Source organism: Carcharodon carcharias, chromosome 6 (genome assembly GCF_017639515.1).
Source record: "Carcharodon carcharias isolate sCarCar2 chromosome 6, sCarCar2.pri, whole genome shotgun sequence".
NCBI lineage: Eukaryota > Metazoa > Chordata > Chondrichthyes > Lamniformes > Lamnidae > Carcharodon > Carcharodon carcharias.
Genome location: NC_054472.1, coordinates 168192360 through 168211304, shown reverse-complemented (window position 1 = coordinate 168211304; position 18945 = coordinate 168192360). Strand labels below are relative to the sequence as shown.

At 39.7% G+C, this 18945-nt stretch overlaps 1 protein-coding gene across 2 annotated transcripts in view; it reads right to left on the bottom strand.

Annotated features, from left to right (window-relative positions):
- ptk2aa (protein tyrosine kinase 2aa) overlaps positions 1–18945 on the bottom strand; it is a 551780-nt gene that overhangs the window by 394798 nt on the left and 138037 nt on the right. For both annotated transcript variants that reach the window (XM_041189015.1, XM_041189013.1), the window contains exon 2: positions 12530–12556. Coding sequence is in view for 1 of the 2 variants with exons in the window: in XM_041189013.1 (XP_041044947.1) it covers positions 12530–12556 (27 nt within the window). In the remaining variant the exon portion in view is untranslated. The remainder of the gene's footprint in view (positions 1–12529; positions 12557–18945) is intronic.

Genomic DNA, 18945 nt, shown 5'->3' with positions numbered 1-18945 from the left:
TCAACCGATGCCTCACTGCAAATCAAATCTGACCCAGGTCATGACTATATGCCTTCAGATGTGCCTCTGGCATTCTGTGCTTGTTTTTACCCCTTTATTTCATTTGAAATTAGCCAAAGGTCAGATAATAAAACCATAAAACTTCTGCTTAATCTTGCCATTTTCTAACCATAAGAGGAGTGTGCCCTTTTTTTAAAATCATAACCTACACAAAACAGCATTGGAATCTGAGCACGTATTGCTTGGAAACTAGGGCAGTACTATAATAACCTATCAGTACCACAGCTAGCTCCTGGATCCTCAAAGGCAGCTTCCATATTTTCCATACAGCTGGCAAGAATGATGATTGACTATATTCTTTCGATGCATATGCCAATTATATCATTGTATTTCATTTACCATATTCCTAGAATGCTGTCAGGCATTGTCGAACAGCATTCATCAGTCTTGTTAAAATGGTGCATGCTTGAAATTGTGTGTTTTGACTTCAAAGTTATTCTTTGTGCATCTGAGTTATTTTAATTCATGAACTTAGGCCAGTGTTAAACACGACATAAATGTGATTACAATGAATCCAATGTTTACATCACATATTTTGCACATTCCAAACTGAATGCAATGTAACTTGATACAAGTACAACATATACAGTGATCAAATTTACTATTTACAATGATCAAAAAATTCCCTTTGGGATGCTAGAGTCCTTCTAATGCAGTGCTGAGTGGATGCTGAGAGAGTACTGCCCTGTCAGTGGTGCTGTCTTTTGATAACGAGTAAAACTGAGGCCCTGTCAGCCCTGTGAGGAGATGTGAAAGGTCCCATTACACTGTTTGAAAATAAAGGGGCTCCTCCCACATCTGGCCAATATTTATCACTCAAGCAATATCACTAACATCTGTTCATTGTCACAATTGCTGCTTGTGGAATCTTGCTGTGCACAAACCAGCTGCTGCGTTTCTTACCTTGTAGCAGTAATTGCGCTTCAAAGAGTACTTCACTGACTGTAAAGCATTTTGGGACAGCCTGAGGTCATGAGAAGCACTCTACAAATGCGAAAATCTATTTTTCCCAGTCTTAGAATCCTACAGCACAGATGGAGGCCATAAGCAGCAGGTACATGAATATTTTGCTTCAAAAAGACAACAAACCTGTGGCTGATTTACCTTCAACATCTAACAGGCCAAACAGCAGTGGAGACAGTGCTCGTTCTAATTCAACTATTTAAAGAACCCTTGACAACCCTTTGACAAAAGGTTAGCAAACATTATCACTAGTAGCTTGAATCCAACTTCGTAGTTCATTCTTTTTGCAGAACGACCCATTTCTGTTCATTGCAAAGCATGGTATGCTCTATATGGGCATGAATTAAACTCCCCTGCATCTTCTTGGCAACAGGGACATATCACCTGTTTGATCTCATGCACTGGCTTAGAAGGCAAGTATAACTTTAAAGTTTGAGCTGAAAAATTGAGACTGATTCCATACACAAGCATACCGGAAACATACATCTATTGGCTGAAAAATGGGGGGTTTACTTATATCTTGAATTGAGGCCTAAACATGCATTTTGGCACTGAATAAATGGGGTTGTCTTATACACTGCGCTGACTTATACAGCACAATCTATGATAGCAGCTTTCATGCAGACAGCCGACACAAGCGACTTCATGGAAGTGTAACCAGACAAAAAATTGGCACTAAGCCAAAAAAACTGAGTCTTTAATAGCTTGGACAAAGAAGTTGGTTTTAAGGAGGGTCTGAAAGATGCAGAGAGGTGGAGATGCTGAGAGGGAATTCTAGAGTTTAGGAAACAGATGGGCAAAGGCAAGACCACCAAGAGTGAGGCAGAGTGAGGGATGTCTGGGAGAACAGAATTGGAGGAATGCCAAGTTACTGATGGAATGCAGGGCTGCAGGGATGTGCCAAGATAGAAAGATGAGTCCCGAAAGGGATTTGAAACCAAGAATGAGACTTCTAAATCTGAGGCATTGGTGCACAGGGAGTCAATATAGGTCAGCAAACATAGGGGAGATGTGTGAGCAGATTAAGATGCAGGCAGCAGACTTTGCAAGAGCTCAAAACCGTAAGCATAAAAGCATTAAGACGTAGGAGCAGAAGTAGGCCATTCGGCCCATTGAGATTGCTCTGTCATTCAATGAGATCATGGCTGATCTGATAATCCTCAACTCCACTTTCCTGCCTTTTTCCCCACAGCCTTTGATTCCCTTACTGATTAAAAATCTGTCTATCTCAACCTTGAAAATACTTAAAAGACCCAGCCTCTACAGTAAAGAATTCCACAGATTCACTACCCTCAGAGAAGAAATTCCTCATCTCTGTCTTAAATGGGTGACTCCTTGCTCTGAGATTATGCCCTCTGGTCCTGGGCTCTCCCACAAGAGGAAAATGGCCCCTAAGAATCTTATATGTTTCAATAAGGTCACCTCTCATTCTTCTAAACTCCAATGAATACAGGCCCAACCTACTCAACCTCTCCTCATAAGAAAATCCCTCTATACCCAGGATCAACCTAGTGAACCTTCTCTGGACTGCCTCCAATGCCAGTATATCTTTCCTTAGATATTGTTCACAGTATTCTAGGTATGGCCTAATTTGTGCTTTGTATAGTTTTAGCAAGACTTCCCTATTTTTACACTCCATTCCCTTTGAAATAAAGGTCAAGATTTTATTTACCTTACCTATTACCTGCTGAACTTGTATGCTAGCTTTTTGTGATTCATGCACGAGGACCCCCAAGTCCCTGTGCTGCAGCTTTCTGCAGTCTTTCTCCATTTAAATAATATTCAGCTCCTCTATTCTTCCAGCCGAAGTGCAAGTCTTCACACTTCCCCACATTACATTCCATTTGCCAAGTTTTTGCCGACTCACTTAACCTGTCTATATCTCTCGGTGGACTCATGTCATCCTCACCACTTGCCTTCTCACATATTTTTGTATCATCCACAAACTTGGCAATAATACATTCATTTCCCTCATCCTAGTCATTAATATATATTGTAAATAATTGTGGCCCCAGCACTGATCCCTGTGGCACTCCACTAGTTACAGGTTGCCATCCTGAAAATGCCCCCCTTATCCCAACTCTCTGTCTTCTATTAGTTAACCAATCCTCTATCCATGCTATAATAAATACCCCCAGCACCATGGGCTCTTATCTTATTAAGTAGCCTAATGTGCGGTACCTTATCGAACGCCTTTTGGAAATCCAAATATATTACATCTACTGATTCCCCTTTATCTATCCTGAAGATTACCTCCTCAAAGAATTCTAACAAATTTGTCAGACATGATTTCCCCTTCATAAAGCCATGCTGGCTCTGCTTGATTAGATTATGCACTTCTAAATGCTCTGCCATTACATCCTTTATAATGGATTCTAACATTTTCCCAATGACAGATGTTAAGCCAACTGGCTTATAGGTAACTAACTGTTTTTTGTCTCCATCCCCTTTTGAATAAGGGTGTTAGATTGGCAGTTTTCCAATCCTCTGGGACTTTTCCAGAATCTAAGGATTCTCCAAAGATTATCACCAGTGCATCCACTATCTCTGTAGCTACTTCCTTTAATATCCTAGGATGCAACCCATCAGCTCCAGGGGACTTATCGGCCTTTAGCCCCATCAGTTTCCCTAGTACTTTGTCTCTAGTGATAGTTATTGTATTTATTTCCTCCCCACCTTTTGCCCCTTGATTACTTAGTATTTGTGGAATGCTATTAGTGTTTCTACCGTGAAGACTGATGCAAAGTCTTTATTCAACTCCTCTGCCATTTCCTGGTTCCCCATTATTATTTACCCAGCCTCATTCTCTAAGTTCATGAAGGGCAGCCTGAAGACCATTGTAACAGTTGAGTTTGGAGGTAATGAATTCATGTATGAGGTTTAGCTACAGGTGGGCTGAGGCAGGGGAAGATAAGAAAGTGAAAATTAGAAGGTGTACACTATTTGGGCCTCATGAGCCCGACTGCCTATCAATAAGATCATGTTTGGTCTGATCTTTGCCTCAGATCCACTTTCCTGCTTGTTCCCCATAATCCTTGATGCTCCTGTATCTCAGCCTTGAACATATTCAAAGGCCCAACTCCATCTTAAATAGGAGTCTCTTTATTCTGAAACAACACCCTCATGTTCTAGAACCAGGCAAGGGAAAGCATCCTTTCAGCATGTTTCCTGTCAAGCCCCCTCAGAATCTTATGTTTCAATCAGACCACTTTTCATTCTTTGAAAATCCAATGGATATTACTCCAACCTGCTCAACCTTCCCTCATAAGATAGCTCCTTCATCCTAGTAATCAACCTAGTAAACCTTCACTGAACCGCCTTCAATGCAAGTATATCATCCCTAAATAGGGAGGCCAAAACTCAAAGCAGGGCTCTCGGTGTGGCCTCACCATCTATCTGTACAGTTGTTGCAAGAGGAGATGGAAATAGGCATCTTTGTGCTGGGGAGGACTTGGGGTCATTTACAAGGGAATGGAGTTTGTGGAGTAGAATGGGGTTGGGGTTGGGGGGTGGGGACAGGGAACAAAGGCAATGCTTTGCTCTTCACAATGACTAAGAAAACATTCGTAGAAGAATTTGCAGCTCACCAAGGAAACAAGGTCAAATAAGCAGTCTGACAACATGGAGGCAGTGTCGGGGTCAAGAGAGGTGGTATAAAGGTATAGCCATCTACACATGTACCCTTCACTAGCAGACGTTACTGAATAGCAAGAATCTGAGTAAAATTTCCACTCCCTAACCAACTGGTGCTGAGGACAACTGCAGTGCTATTACCACACACCTATACTTTTCCTGGCTGAGACCAGACACTTCAGAATAATCCAATGAGCAAAACAAAACCTTTGTAGTTTTTACAGCTCACCTATTCAATAGATAAACTCATTGATCGCTCAGGGAATACTTTATCATGCTTCTCAAAATGATACAAAGTATCAAATAACATGGCAGGAAATATTCAAATATATTTCTCAAATAGTAGCTTTAACATTCCATGAAATGATGGAGGACACGTTGTGGGAGTCCAGTGAAGTGCACAGTAGTTAGCATCTTGAATAAGCTTCATTGAAAACATTTTCCACCAACCTTATTCATAAAATTATATCAGGCAAAATACACTGCAAATTGTATTCTCAAAATTTGTTTGTGAAGGAAAACTTATAATGAACCTAGTCGATAGCGATGAGTAATCAAAATAAATGTAATTAGAAGTAGCAACAGACTAATATTTTCAAACACTTTTTATATGAGCAATACATTAGGAGATTATTTGTAAAAAGAAAACATCATTTGGATTATTAATAATGACATAAGTACATTTTTTAAAAATATATTTTCGGGACTATGTAATGAATCTGTTTTCAAGTTATCTGCCCTCAAGTTTAATGTCAGAAATATTCATTGTAATACACTGTAGTTGCATTTATATAGTGCCCCATTACATTGCTGACATCACAAAGCATTTATACACTGAATTACTTGTGGCACAACTAATTTATTCCTTTCTCCCATTCAGTGTGTGGCCAATATAACGAGAGTACAGCATGAACAGCTTTGACACAGTAAATAAAGAGAAACCTTTTCCAGTGACAGAAGAGTCTGTAAGCAGAGGGTACAAATATAAGGTAATTTTTGGCCTAAGAGCCAGAGGTGAGATTAGATTTTTTTTTTAAATACAGCAAGTTGCTATGATCTGGAATGCACTGCCCGAAAGACGGAAGAACATTTTCAATAGTGACATTCAAAGGAGAATTATATAAATACTTTGTAAGAAAAAATATTACAGGGCTTTGGTAAAAGAGAAGGGGAGGGCTATTTAGATAGCTCTGCCGAAGAGTCAGTCACGCACAATGGGCCGTATGACCTCCTTCTATACTATTTCATTGAATGGTTCCTTAAAGAACTATTAAAAATGTTACTCAGCGATACAAGTAAAGGTGACCCTGCAAGAACACTGCATCTTGAATCCAACAAATGTCATTACCAGATAAAGATGTTTAACTTATAGTGAAAATTGCAGTTATTTGCTCAGTCATCCCTTCAGACCAGTTAAATGCCCTGAAACCATAACACATTAATTGTTAGCTGCAGCTAACAACTCTAGCAGAATAATGAAAATTTAAAATTTAAGAATTTGCAGAAAATCCCAGTTTAGTAAACATACAAATAAAATATTTAAGACATAATCTCAATTTTAAAATACCTTATAAAGTAGCCTGCACTCATTTTTATGTTGCAGAAAGTTTCTTTAATAATAATGAACTTTTCAAACCAACCAATCAAAATTCATTCCCATTCATGGGCTTGTATTTTGAAACGTGCAAGTGGTTGTATTTATTTTACCATGACGATCATTCCAGATCATAATCAGGGTATACCTAATTTTTTTCCTTTGCATATTTATGAAACTGAATATAGAAAATGAGTTACTTTACTTAAAAGTAAATAGAACAAAGAAGAACAAAGAAAAGTACAGCACAGGAACAGGTCCTCCAAGCCTGCACCGATCATATTGCCTGTCAGCTAAAACATTTTGCACTTCTGGGGTCCATATCCCTCTATTCCCATCCTATTCATGTTTTTGTCAAGCTGCCTCTTAAACACCACTATCGTACATGCAAATAATTCTGAGTTATTTCACGGTTTTGCAAGAGCTCTAAAGTGTTACTAGTCCAAGCACAGATTATTATTAGCTCAGTATGCCGAGTAGTTTAGCTCAATTCCACGAAAGCTTCACACACATAATTTTGGTTCACAACTCTTCTAATGTCCCAGTTTTCAAAGCACTCCAACATGCCAATGGACTATTAATGGAACACCATTATAAATCCTTCTCAAGTCTGATTTTCCTTATTTGCTTCCCAAATAGAGAAGCCAGATAAAGACATACACAGAACATCTCTGTTAAGATGCAAATCTGAACATCGACCAGACCCTTTACCAAATGCGATTTTAGCACAATGTCCCGATTTTACATGTTAATTCTTAAGGTGACTTGCTGTTTAACCTTTGAGGTGGCATTTTCAATTTTGGAGTATTTCAGATTCACTGCGTTCACTATATAACGGTAGTATTTTCAGAAATACATTGTTATTTCAGATTATTGAACTCGTTCACAACAATCACATTCTTTTAGTTGGGCTTCAAAGCGACTGATTTCATATGAGGGTTCTAAAAAATTCTCAATTAATTTGTGCTGATCTTGTTCAGTTCATTTCTATAAAATTTGTGTTTTCAGATTGTTAAGTCAGATTCAGTTTCAACAACAATTTATATTTGTGCAATAGACTTAATGCAATAAAATGTCCCAAGGTGCTTTGCAAAGGCATTATGAAACAAACTACGAAGCTTTGACTAAAAGCTTGGTCAAAAGGATAGGCTTTAAGAAGTGTCTTAAAAGGAGGAAAGCAAGGTAGAGAGGGAGAGATGTGGAGGAGGAAGGGTACTCCAGAGCTTAGGACTTAGGCAACTGAAGGCATGAACAACACTGGAGCAATTAAAATCAGGGATGGCCAAGAGGCCAGAATTCAAGGAGTGTCAATATCTGGAGGGTTGTGAGGCTGCAGGAGATTACAGAGAATAGAAGGGGTAAGGATTTAAAACAAGGATGGGAATCTTAAAATGAAAAGTAGGCCAATATAGGCCAGTGAGCACAAGGGTGACAGGGGAACGGGACTTGATGCGAGTTAAGATGCAGGCAGAGTTTTGGATGGCCTCACGTTTACAGGGGGTAGAATGTGGGAAACCAGCAAGGTGTGCTTTGGAATTGTCCAGGCATGAATGGAGGGTTGATGATTCTGACATCCATGCCATACGATGTTTCTCTCACAATGTTGCTGAAGTCAGGTAGCTTTTGTAAAACCTTAATTAAATTTCTTAATTTTGCCCCTTTCTATTTCTCCCAAATCAATGTACAATACCTAGATCCAAATGGCATACTGGGAGTCTACTCCCTAGCCTCTTTAAGTACCATTGTTGTCTCGACTATTTGCAGATACAAAGTACTTGCTGTATTTTATTAATAATTATGGTGTTTATGCCCTCCCCAAAGATTTTTCTGAAAAAAAGTTTCTTCCACCAATGTTTCAGAATGAAATGTTCCCTGTTTCTTTCAAAAATACAGCAGAGTCAATTTTAAAAATGATCTTAATTATTCTCATTTTAAAAATACAGACATAAATATATGTTTCTATATTATATTTATCCACTTTCCCCCTTGTGCTACTCTAGCATAATTCCTGGATCTGAGAACGCAACCAACCAGTTGGCACATTTCACCAATAACACGTTCTGATGAAAGGTCTTCAGTGTGAAACATTAACCCTGTTTCTTCCCACTGATGCTGCTTGGCCTGCTGAGTATTTCCGACATTTCCTGTTTTTAATTCCAATTTTAATTACTACACTAATCTTTGTGGCAGGTTTAATGGGCAATTAACGTGTAAATGCAACAACTTTGTGAAACTCATGGGGAGGTTAACCACAAGATATTATTTTGCAAGGCAAATAGTGGGAGTGACACAAATCACCTAAAAACTTGTGACAATTTGCAATTCATGAGGTAACTCCACCTTGTGACAAGTTGCTGACTAATTTGCACGTTAATGACAGTGTGCAACATGGGGAGCAGAGAGGATGAAAATAAGTGGGAAGGGAAGGGAGGGGGGGAATGGAGAGGCAAAAAGAAAGCAGAGGATATCAAGAGGAATAACAATGAAGAGGGACAGAGAAAGGGAAAGAGATGTAGGAGGTAGAAAAGAAGTAGGCAGATCAGAAAGGTAAGGGCAGAGAAGGGGAGTGGAATGGAATGCTGAGGAAAGAGAATTCAGCATTAGTAGGGGGTGGGGCAATGGGGAGGAGAAATACAGCCGGTGAAGAAGAGGTGGGGATTGCTGTTGTTGGGAATGGGGAGGGTGCAGGCATTGGATATTTCAGGGGATAGATGACAGCCAGTGGATAGTTTGAAACTGGAAATGCAACCGAGAAGGGTGCATCAGAGGAGTTAAAGGTCAAAACCTTATTCGGTGTTGGGGCGGGTTGAGCTTTTTTCTGTATTTGTATTTTTCCATCAGGTTTCATTTTTTGCAAAGGGAAGCAGTGGCATAGCGTATTGTCACTGGATTAGTATTCCAGACATCCAGGGTAATTCTCCGAGGATGAGGACCCAGATTCGAATCCAACCATGGCAGATGGTGAAATCTGAATTAGTCTGATCACAAAACCACGGCTGATTGTAAAAACATCTAGTTCATTAATGTCCTTTCGTTCTGGCCTACATGTGACTCCAGACCAACATCAATATGGTTGACTCTTAAATACTCTGTGAACAAGGGCAATTAGGGATGCTGACCTAACCACCTCAGGAATCTGTAATTTTCAGCACAAGCCTTTTGCCTTTTTTTTTAAATAGAAAGATAATTTGACGCTTTTTCTCATATATTCTGACAATTAAATCAGGTTCCTTTTAAATGACAAACTGTAGTTAAAAAGGGGTTGGGGCGGGGGTAGCTAAGTTACACCTTAGATGGAAGCTTATTTTTCATGCAAAAGTGTTCCAAATCAGACTCAACAATTCCTATTTATAAAGCACCTTTAACATAATAAAAAGTCCAAACTCAGACTGGGTGACCGCTTTGCAGAACATCTCCAGTCAGGCCACAGGCATGACCCCAATCTTCAGATTGCTTGACACCTAATTCACCACCTTGTTCTCATGTTCACATTTCTGTCCTCAGCCTGCCACAATGTTCCAGTGAAGCTCAATCCAAGATTGAGGAACAGCACCTCATCTTCCAATAAGGCACTTTACAGTCTTCTGAACTCAACATTGAGTTCAACAACTTCAGACCATAAATTCTGTCTTCAATTCTGATTTGTTTATTTTTCCAATTGCCAGTCTGTGTCTTGATTCCATGTTTTTGCTTTCAGACAGTTCATTATTCTGCCATTAACACTCACTCTGGACCAATGCTTTGTTTCTTTACTACAATCACTTCCTTTGCTTTTTGTTCCATGACATCTTTGTTATTTAATCTCTCCCGCTCTCTACCCTATCCCAAATCTTCCCTTTTGTTCTTCCTCTCCCTGCCAGCTTTGAAGATCATAAAACCCATCACCTCCCTTCAGTACTGAAGGCTCATATTCAATTCACACATTAACTCTGTTTCTCTCTCCACAGATGCTGCCAGATCTGCTGAGTATTTCCAGCACATCCCATACTTGGCAGCCACCTCTCTCAAAAGGCAACCATTGACAAGAAGAGCAAATAGCCAATCAGCTGTGCCAGCTCAGCCTTAGCAAATGACATGGAGGTCTGGGTCATGCTTGCGGAGAGACCGAAGATGTTACACAAAGCGGTCACCCATTTTGCGTTTGGTCTCTCCAATGTAGAGGAAACCGCATTGGGAGCAACGAATGCAGTAGACTAAGTCGAGGCTAATCATGGTGGCGAGTGTTTGACAACAAAGACCTCTGCAAATCCTAGTGTACAGAGCAGTTGTTGTCATCATACTGCTGTATTGCAGTGGGACCTGGACTGTATATCAGATGACACATAGAATCAAAGAAATTTACAGCATGGAAGGAGGGCATTCAAGCCCATCATGTCCACTAAGGCCAACAAAGTAGCAATCGAACTTAATCATATTTTCCAGCTTTTGGTCTGTAGCCTTGTAGGTTAAGGCACTTTAAGTATATACCCAAGCATTCTTTAAATGTCGAGGGTTTCTGCCTCTATTACCTTTTAAGGCAGTCAGTTCCAGACCCCCATCACTCTCAGGATGAAAAAGCTTCACCTCGCATCCCCTCTAAATGTTTTATCCCTTAATCTAAATCTATGCCTCCTTGTTATAGACTCCCCCAACCAACGGGGAGAGGACCTTCTTATCCAGTTTATCTAGGCCGCACATAATTTTATACACTTAAATTAGATCTCCCCTCCACTTCTACAAGTTACTACAATTCTTCAGTCCAGGCAACGTTCTCGTAAGTCTCTCTATCCTCTTGAGTGCAACATAAGAGCCCGAGAAAATTTGATCAGCAATATCTCCACCGCATCCTCCAAAGTCTACAGGAGAGCTGTCAAACAAACACTAGTGTCTTTCTTGAAACAAGCTACACAAGAATTCAGGCAAAACTCCTGAAAGATCAATTTCCATGACTGGTCATTGTGTCCAGATGGCCAAAAAGCATCTCCCCCACCAGGTCCTACTTTCTCCATCTCAAATGGCTAACATTGCAGGAGAGAACAAAGAAACACTCCATAGACAGTTTGAAGCTCTCCTTGAAGCACGGCAGCATTGGCATTAATGACAGGGAGGGGCTTGCTCCTAATCATTCAAAATAGCGACTTGTCCATCAAGCTACATCATGCTTTGAGTCACAACATCATAATCATGAGGCAGAGAAGGAAAGAAAAGGAAGCAAATCCTGCACTCCAGACATCCTGCCCCATATGCCCAAAGTTTGTTTCATTAAAATACCCAGGCTACCACTATTCAAGTACTGCTCACTTCTGTCAGTTTCCTCTCTGGCATTCCATGCAGTTGAAAAGATTTCCCTTTATGAAGAACAGCAAGGCTATTAAACATATTAAACAACCTCAAATTTCTTCTGTATCATATCCTTCATTCCGTAAAATGATGACTTCATCTCTGTTCACATGAAGTTTACATCCTTTATAAACTTCCTTTCCATTGGATAATCATTATTACACTACAGAGTGACTTCAACACAGTGGTTCCTCCATTTAGTTATCTAGTATGAAGCAATTAGGCATTTTCATTTTCCAAATAATGTAATCTCCATTTTTTGGTCCAGTGCATTATTATTTCTCCAAAGTAGCAGTGTCATCAAACTGCTTTATCAGTCTCCACACTGCAAATTCAATGGCTTGTAAACAACATCAGTGTCATAGAGATTAACAGCCTAGGAGACGACCATTTGGCACAGTGCTTCGGCGCCAGCTCTTTTCTCGAGTCAAGATTCAAGTGTAACCACAGATCACAAAGTTAACTGAATGCATTGTGAAGTCAGACATTGAGATTTTGCATTTCCTTTTCATGGAGTTTCTCCACATATTCCAATGGCTGCCTTCTACCCTCCCTGCATGACACAGACAGTAAACTGCAACAGAGAAATGTCTAGACAGGTAGAAAGGTCAGAAAATCCATGCTGGGTGTTGCCCTTCTTTTCCAAAGAAAAGATGTTACCTATAAATATAACAGTCGAAATGGAAGGCTGTGAAATTTTGAATTACTCTAGGCAATAATGAAAACAATGAACAGAGTTGGTGCTGTTCCTCACCATACCAAAATATTTAAGTGTCAATTCAATTTAGTATTGTGCCAAAATTCCTCAAGTGACAGTAATACAATTTCAGGTGATGAATTAAAAGTAACAATACTTTACCCATGCATTAAATAGTGCATGCATCAATAAGTTTTACTTGCATTCCAGTAACAACACTAAAACTAAAACTTGTATCAGAAGATAAAATAATGCACACTTACCTGTCGGATGATATGTACTGGAAAGGTCTGTAAGAAAGAAAACATGAAATCTATTACTTTTATCACGTGCTTTATGACTTTGTCGGGCTTCTTTCCAACACACAAAACAGAAAGTAAATAATTACTAAGGGGATGTAGTCAGAATGTAGAATCCTCTGGCTCAAGCAATTGTTGAAGTTAGGTCCTTCATTTCTACTGAAGTGGATTTGAATAGCTGACTGAAAAAAGAGGAATAGTAAAGGTAACAGGGAGTGAGCAGATGGGGTTCAAAGAAAATACAAAGGTGGATCTGCCAGTGTTTGTACTCAAACATTCTATTCAAACTATTCAGTCGCACCCCTGCATATTCCATGTTCAAATACTGACAGAATGTCCAAGTTCCGCAGAAACAAAGACACCACCCAAAACTATAATAATTAAACCAATATTTTTGCTACAAATGAATGAGTGCAGTGCTTTCTATAAAAAAAAACAAGCATTTATATAGCACCTTTCACACTCTCATCCCAAAGCATTTCACAGCCAATGAAGTGCTTTTGAAATGTCATACTGGAAAACACGGCCATAAATTTGTACATTGCAAGATCCCACAAATTAGGTAAATGATCAGATAATAAGAATATAAGAAATAGTAGGGGTAGGCCATAGAGCTCCTTGAGCCTAGTCTGCCAATCAATAAAATCATGACTGATCTTTGACTGCAGCCTCACTTCCACGCCCAATCCTCATAGCACTTGATTCCCATAAAACTCAAAAATCTATCAATCTCAGCCTTCAATATATTCAATGATTGAACATCCATAGCCCTCTGGGGCAGAGATTTCCAAAAATGAACAACTGTCTGAGTGCAAAAAAAATTCTCATCATCTGACATAAATGGCGAATCCCTTATCCTGAGATTATGCACATAATTCTAGACAGGGAAAAAACCTCTCAGCATCTACCCTGTCAAACCCTCTCAAAATTTCATATGAGAAATCTCTTATTCTTCTGAACTCCAGATTATAGGCCCTTTCTATTCAATCTCTCTTCTGAGGACAACAACCTTACCCCAAGAATTAATCTCGTGAACCTTCAAAGCACTCTCTCTAAAACAAGAATATTCTTCATTTGGTATGGAAGCCAAAACTGCACAGAATTCCAGGTGTTGTTTCACCAAAGCCCTGTACAATTACAGCAAGGCATCCTCTTTTGCAGACTCTTTGTCTTCTTCACAACTTAGTCTCCCACCTAGCTTTGTATCATCAGCAAACACATTAGGCTGGGCTCCTCCATCCAAGTCATTAATATAGATTATAATTAAATGAGGCCCCTTCACTGATTCTTCCGACACCAACGAGCAACAGCTTGCCAACCTGAAGATGACCTGTTTATTCCTGCTCTGTTTTCATCCTTCAACCAATCTTCTACCCATGCTAAGATATTACCCCCAATGCCATAAGCCTGTATCTTGTGCACCAACCTGTTGCGTGGCACCCTATCAAACATGTTTTGAAATATATTACATCCACTGGTTCCCCTTTATCAATGCTGCCAATTGCATCCTCAAAAAAAAACTTATTAGATTTTTCAAACACAATTTCGCTTTCATAAAACCACTTTGTCTAATCATAATATAATTTTGTAAGTGCTCTGTGACCACTTCCTCAATAATGGGTACTAGTATTTTCTAAATGACTGATGTCAGGCTAACTGGCTTGTTGTTCCTCATTTTCTCTCTCCCTCCTTTCTTGAATCGCCGAGTTTTATGTTTGTTACCTCCCAATTCACTGGGACTGCTGCAGCATCTAGGGAAGTTCACAACCAGTCTATCCTTGCAGCCAACTCTTTTAGAACCTCTGCGTGCAAGCCAGGGGATTTGTTAGCTTTCAGTACCATTAATTTCTCCAGTACTTTTTCTTCACTCATATTAACCATCTAAGTTCATCACTCTCATTCAGCTCTTGGCTTCCCACTATTTCTGTTATCTCCTTTAGTAGTGTTAATTGAAGGATGAATATTGACCAAGATACTGAGGGAACACTCCTGCTCTTCCTCAATTAGTTACATGGGTTCTTTTATGTTTATCCAAGAGGGCACACAGGGCCTTGGTTTTAGCATTTCATCCAAAAACACTTCCAGCGGTGCAGCACTCCCTCAGTATTGCACTGAAGTTGACAACAACACATTATGCAATTAAGTCTTTTGAATCAGCAGCTCACAGGTTGAAGGTCCATTCCAGAGGCAAGATCATTCCATTGATCTAAAAGGGTTAATTAGTAACCGAAGTACGGTATTGACTTGGGATGATTTAAAATTGTACTGATATTAAGCATCATTTGGCAAATGTGATTCTTAAATTGTAATGTCTTATAATAGCACAAATATTTTCACTGAGTAAGTGGTCAATGTACAGAACAGACTCCCAAAAGAGTTGGTGGAAGCAGATCATATTAATTAATTCTAATGCAAATTAGATAGACTTCTTTCAGGAGATAATTTTTTGGGATTCATTGGGTAATTTAAAACATGGCAAACGTACATGCTTGGGACAGGGACAGGTAACTTTGGACCCATCGGTTAACTTATGTTTTCCTTACCCAAGGTCTGGGTCTGTTGGAGATTAATTGATAGAGACTAATACCTATGATTATTTAACAACTCCATTCTCATCATATCATTCAATTAATAGGAAGGCTGAAGACTTTGCAAAGTGGTAATTTTTCATCTTTCAATTCCGAAATTGCTGTGTAGAGCAACACAACTGTATGACAGTGACCACTGAGCTTATTGCAAACTGACCCTTGCAGCATCAGTAGTTAATTGGAAAGTTGCGATTCCCATGTTTGAGAGAACTATAACACAAATAACTGCAAAACCAGAAACTTGTGTAAAGTATTTTTTTTAAATTGACACTTAAAACAGGCATACTGCCATCCAGAAATAGTAGAAAATCGAAGACACGCCAACAGTGACAAGTTCCACTTGGCAGAATATCAATTGCAGGCAACGAGATAGGGGGATATTATACCGATCTCTTGAACTCAACATAAATAAAGTTCATTCGTGAGGAAATCAGTTTATAAATTTAATTATTGATGAGACATTAGTTCTTGTTAGCAACTTAAATGGAATTGTTTCTAACTTTTGGTCACATGGAAAGGGAAAGATGTGTATAATAAATGGTGAAATGCGATGAGAATTTAGATTCGAAAGCGCAATCAATCTGAATACTGAGCTCAGAGCTGTAACACGTTGAATCCCACAATCATCAGGCATGACAGTGAGAACAATACGATTGTGTATGCTTAAATACTACTGAATGTACTTCATAAATGTGTGAGCGCTTGACCTACATGTTTGTCAAGCTTTACTGGTTTTGAGGAAGATAGACCATCATCTCATTAAAATTAATCTGCGAACACTGAGCCAAGGTTCATAACTTTATAAATACAAATGCAATTAAAAAGGTTTTGGCATTTAAATCACACCTTTCATGACCTCAGACCATCTGAAAATACCTTGCAGCCAATTAAGTAGGGGTCAGTGTTGGGACAACTTTTCACTTTGTACATTAATGATCGAGATAAAGGAACTGAGGGCATTCTGGCTAAGTTTGCAGATGATACAAAGATAGGTGGAGGGACAGGTAGAATTGAGGAGGCAAGGAGTCTGCAGAAAGATTTAGACAGGTTAGGAAACTGGGCACAAAGAAGTGGCAGATGGAATACAACATGGAGAAGTGTGAGGTCATGCACTTTGGTTGGAAGAATAGAGGCATAGACTATTTTCTAAATGGGGAGACAAGTGAGAAATCTGGAATGCAAAGGGACTTGGGAGTCCTAGTCCAGGATTCTCTTAAGGTTAACTTGCAGGTTGAGTCGGTAGTTAGGAAGGCAAATGCAATGTTGGCAATTATTTCGAGAGGACTAGAATGTAAAAGCAGGGATGTGCTGCTGAGGCTTTATAAGGCTCTGGTCAGACCATATTTAGAATATTGTGAGCAATTTTGGGCCCCGTATCTCAGGAAGGATGTGCTGGCCCTGGAGAAGGTCCAGAGGAGGTTCACGAGAACGATCCCAGGAATGAAAGGCTTAACATATGAGGAACGTTTGAGGACTCTGGGTCTATACTTGATGGAGTTTAGAAGGATGAGGGGGGATCTGATTGAAACTTACAGAATACTGAAAGGCCTAGAGAGAGTGGATGTGGGGAAGATGTTTCCATTAGTAGGAGAGACTAGGACCCAAGGGCACAGCCTCAGAGCAAAGGGAAGAGCTTTTAGAACAGAGACAAGGAGAAACTTCTTTAACCTGAGAGTGGTGAATCTATGGAATTCATTGCCACAGAAGGCTGTGGAGGCCAGGTCAATGAGTGTATTTAAGACCGAGATAGATAGGTTCTTGATTGGTATGGGGATCAAAGGTTACAGGGAGAAGGCGGAAGAATGGGGTTGAGAAACTTATCAGCCATGATTGAATGGCGGAGCAGACTCGATGGGCCGAATGGCCTAATTTCTGCTCCTATGTCTTTTGTCTATGTCTAAGTTCCTTTGAATTGTAGTCACTGCTGTAATGTAGGAAATGCAGCAGTGTCACGATCCAGGTAGGGGCCATTCACATTTCAAGGGAACACTGAGCATACACTGAGCAATTAACTAACAGAACTATGCCACAAGGTTTCTTTTCTTTTAAGCAAAACAAACTTCATTGCATTTATTAAGAAAATTAAACAAGGCAGGTAACACTAGCTTAACACTATAGTTTACAAAGACATGTTATAAACTCAGTTCTACTCTTTACTTCCCACAAAAGTTTCCTTACATGTTCCAAGAATCTTGAAGGGTTCACTCACTTCTTCTGGGACCAACAGGTTTACCACAGGTCTCCAGAATTTACTTCCGTTCTCCTCAGTATTCCAGGCTTTCTCCGAGATTAATGAGGATCCTTCCATTAGCTTTTGGCTAAGAGACCCTCCAACTTTTTCCCAAAGACCTCACAATGGTGGGCTCCTCAGCTCCTTGCCCTAGCTGCTGGCAGATACCCAACTGCCTTCTCAGAGCCGTCCAAACAAACTCTGCACTGTTTTCTGCCAGAAGGCACTGTGAGGGCTACTACAGATTTCTCTTACCTCTCGCTTCAAACTAGGCAAATCTTCCAACTTCTTTTCCCCTCCCAAATTCCAAACTGAGCCCAAGCTGCCACCTGTGTTTCATGTAGTGAATGATAACGTTAGCATTCTCTTCACTTCAGTGCAGGCCTAACTTACATTCATCTCCGTTCGCACGCCCAACTCAATGAATCTCAGCCTACAACAAACCAAAGCTGCAACTGCCTGCTTTCTCTGAGCGATCACTCAGATAATTTAAACAGAAGAACCTTCCAACCACCCACAGCCCATATCCTGGACAATATGGCATGCTTTGGGGTGGTTCAAACAGAAATGCAATCTAATTATTTTTACCTTCAACACAACTCTGATTCTGTAACCCATATGAACAATTGTTTTTTAAATTGCTAATCGAGTTTTACGACTCCATCTCGTAGAATTTCTGACCCTGTTAAGGAACACTCCTGTTTACTATGATCTTTCATTGCCTTTTAATCGTGGAATGGCATAAACAATTGAAATATTTTATTGAAGAAAGTGCATTCCTTCTGGTTTGACTACAACATTAGATACGGGTCATTTGTTGTTTAATTTTTCTCACTGCTATCTTTGACCTTGTAAGATAAACACAGGTTAATTAAACCTAGGCTTGTTTGATTTGTTTACATTAGGATTGTTTATCAGTTTCTTCACCAGGCTTTTCCATTTATCTTTTTAATCCCTAATCTAAATGAAACAAGATGATGACAGCAGCCAATTTGCATACAGCAAGCTCCCCAAAACAGCAATGCGGTAATAACCAGAGAACCTGCTTTTGTGGTGTTGATTTGGGGGTGAATAGTGGTCAGGATAACTCATTTGTTCTTCTTCAAAGCAGTGCCATGGGATTTTTTTTTTTACTTCCACCTCTGAGGGCAGATGGGGCCTCATCTGAAAGATGGCACTTCTGACAGTGCAGTACTCCCTCAGTACAGCGTGTGACTGTCAATCTAGATTTAAGTGTTAAAGTTCTAAAGTTGGACCGTACTCGAACCCCCAACCTTCTGCCTCTGGCACAAGTGATAATAACTGAGCCATGGTGACACTCAGTTCGTAAGAAATGTAGCCACTGTATTCAAGCTGGTCTTGCGAATATCTGATTGCAAAATTCATATGTTTTAGGAAATAAATTCAATTCCTAAACTAAAAGTTGAATGTAGATAAAAGAAAACGCTTGGTTGAGAAACTGGTAAAAAGCCGTGGGTTAACAACAACTCTAAGTGTAAATCTGTGTTTATATAAGGTCAGAGTTAGAAATGAGAAACCTTACACAATGGATGACCCATCTC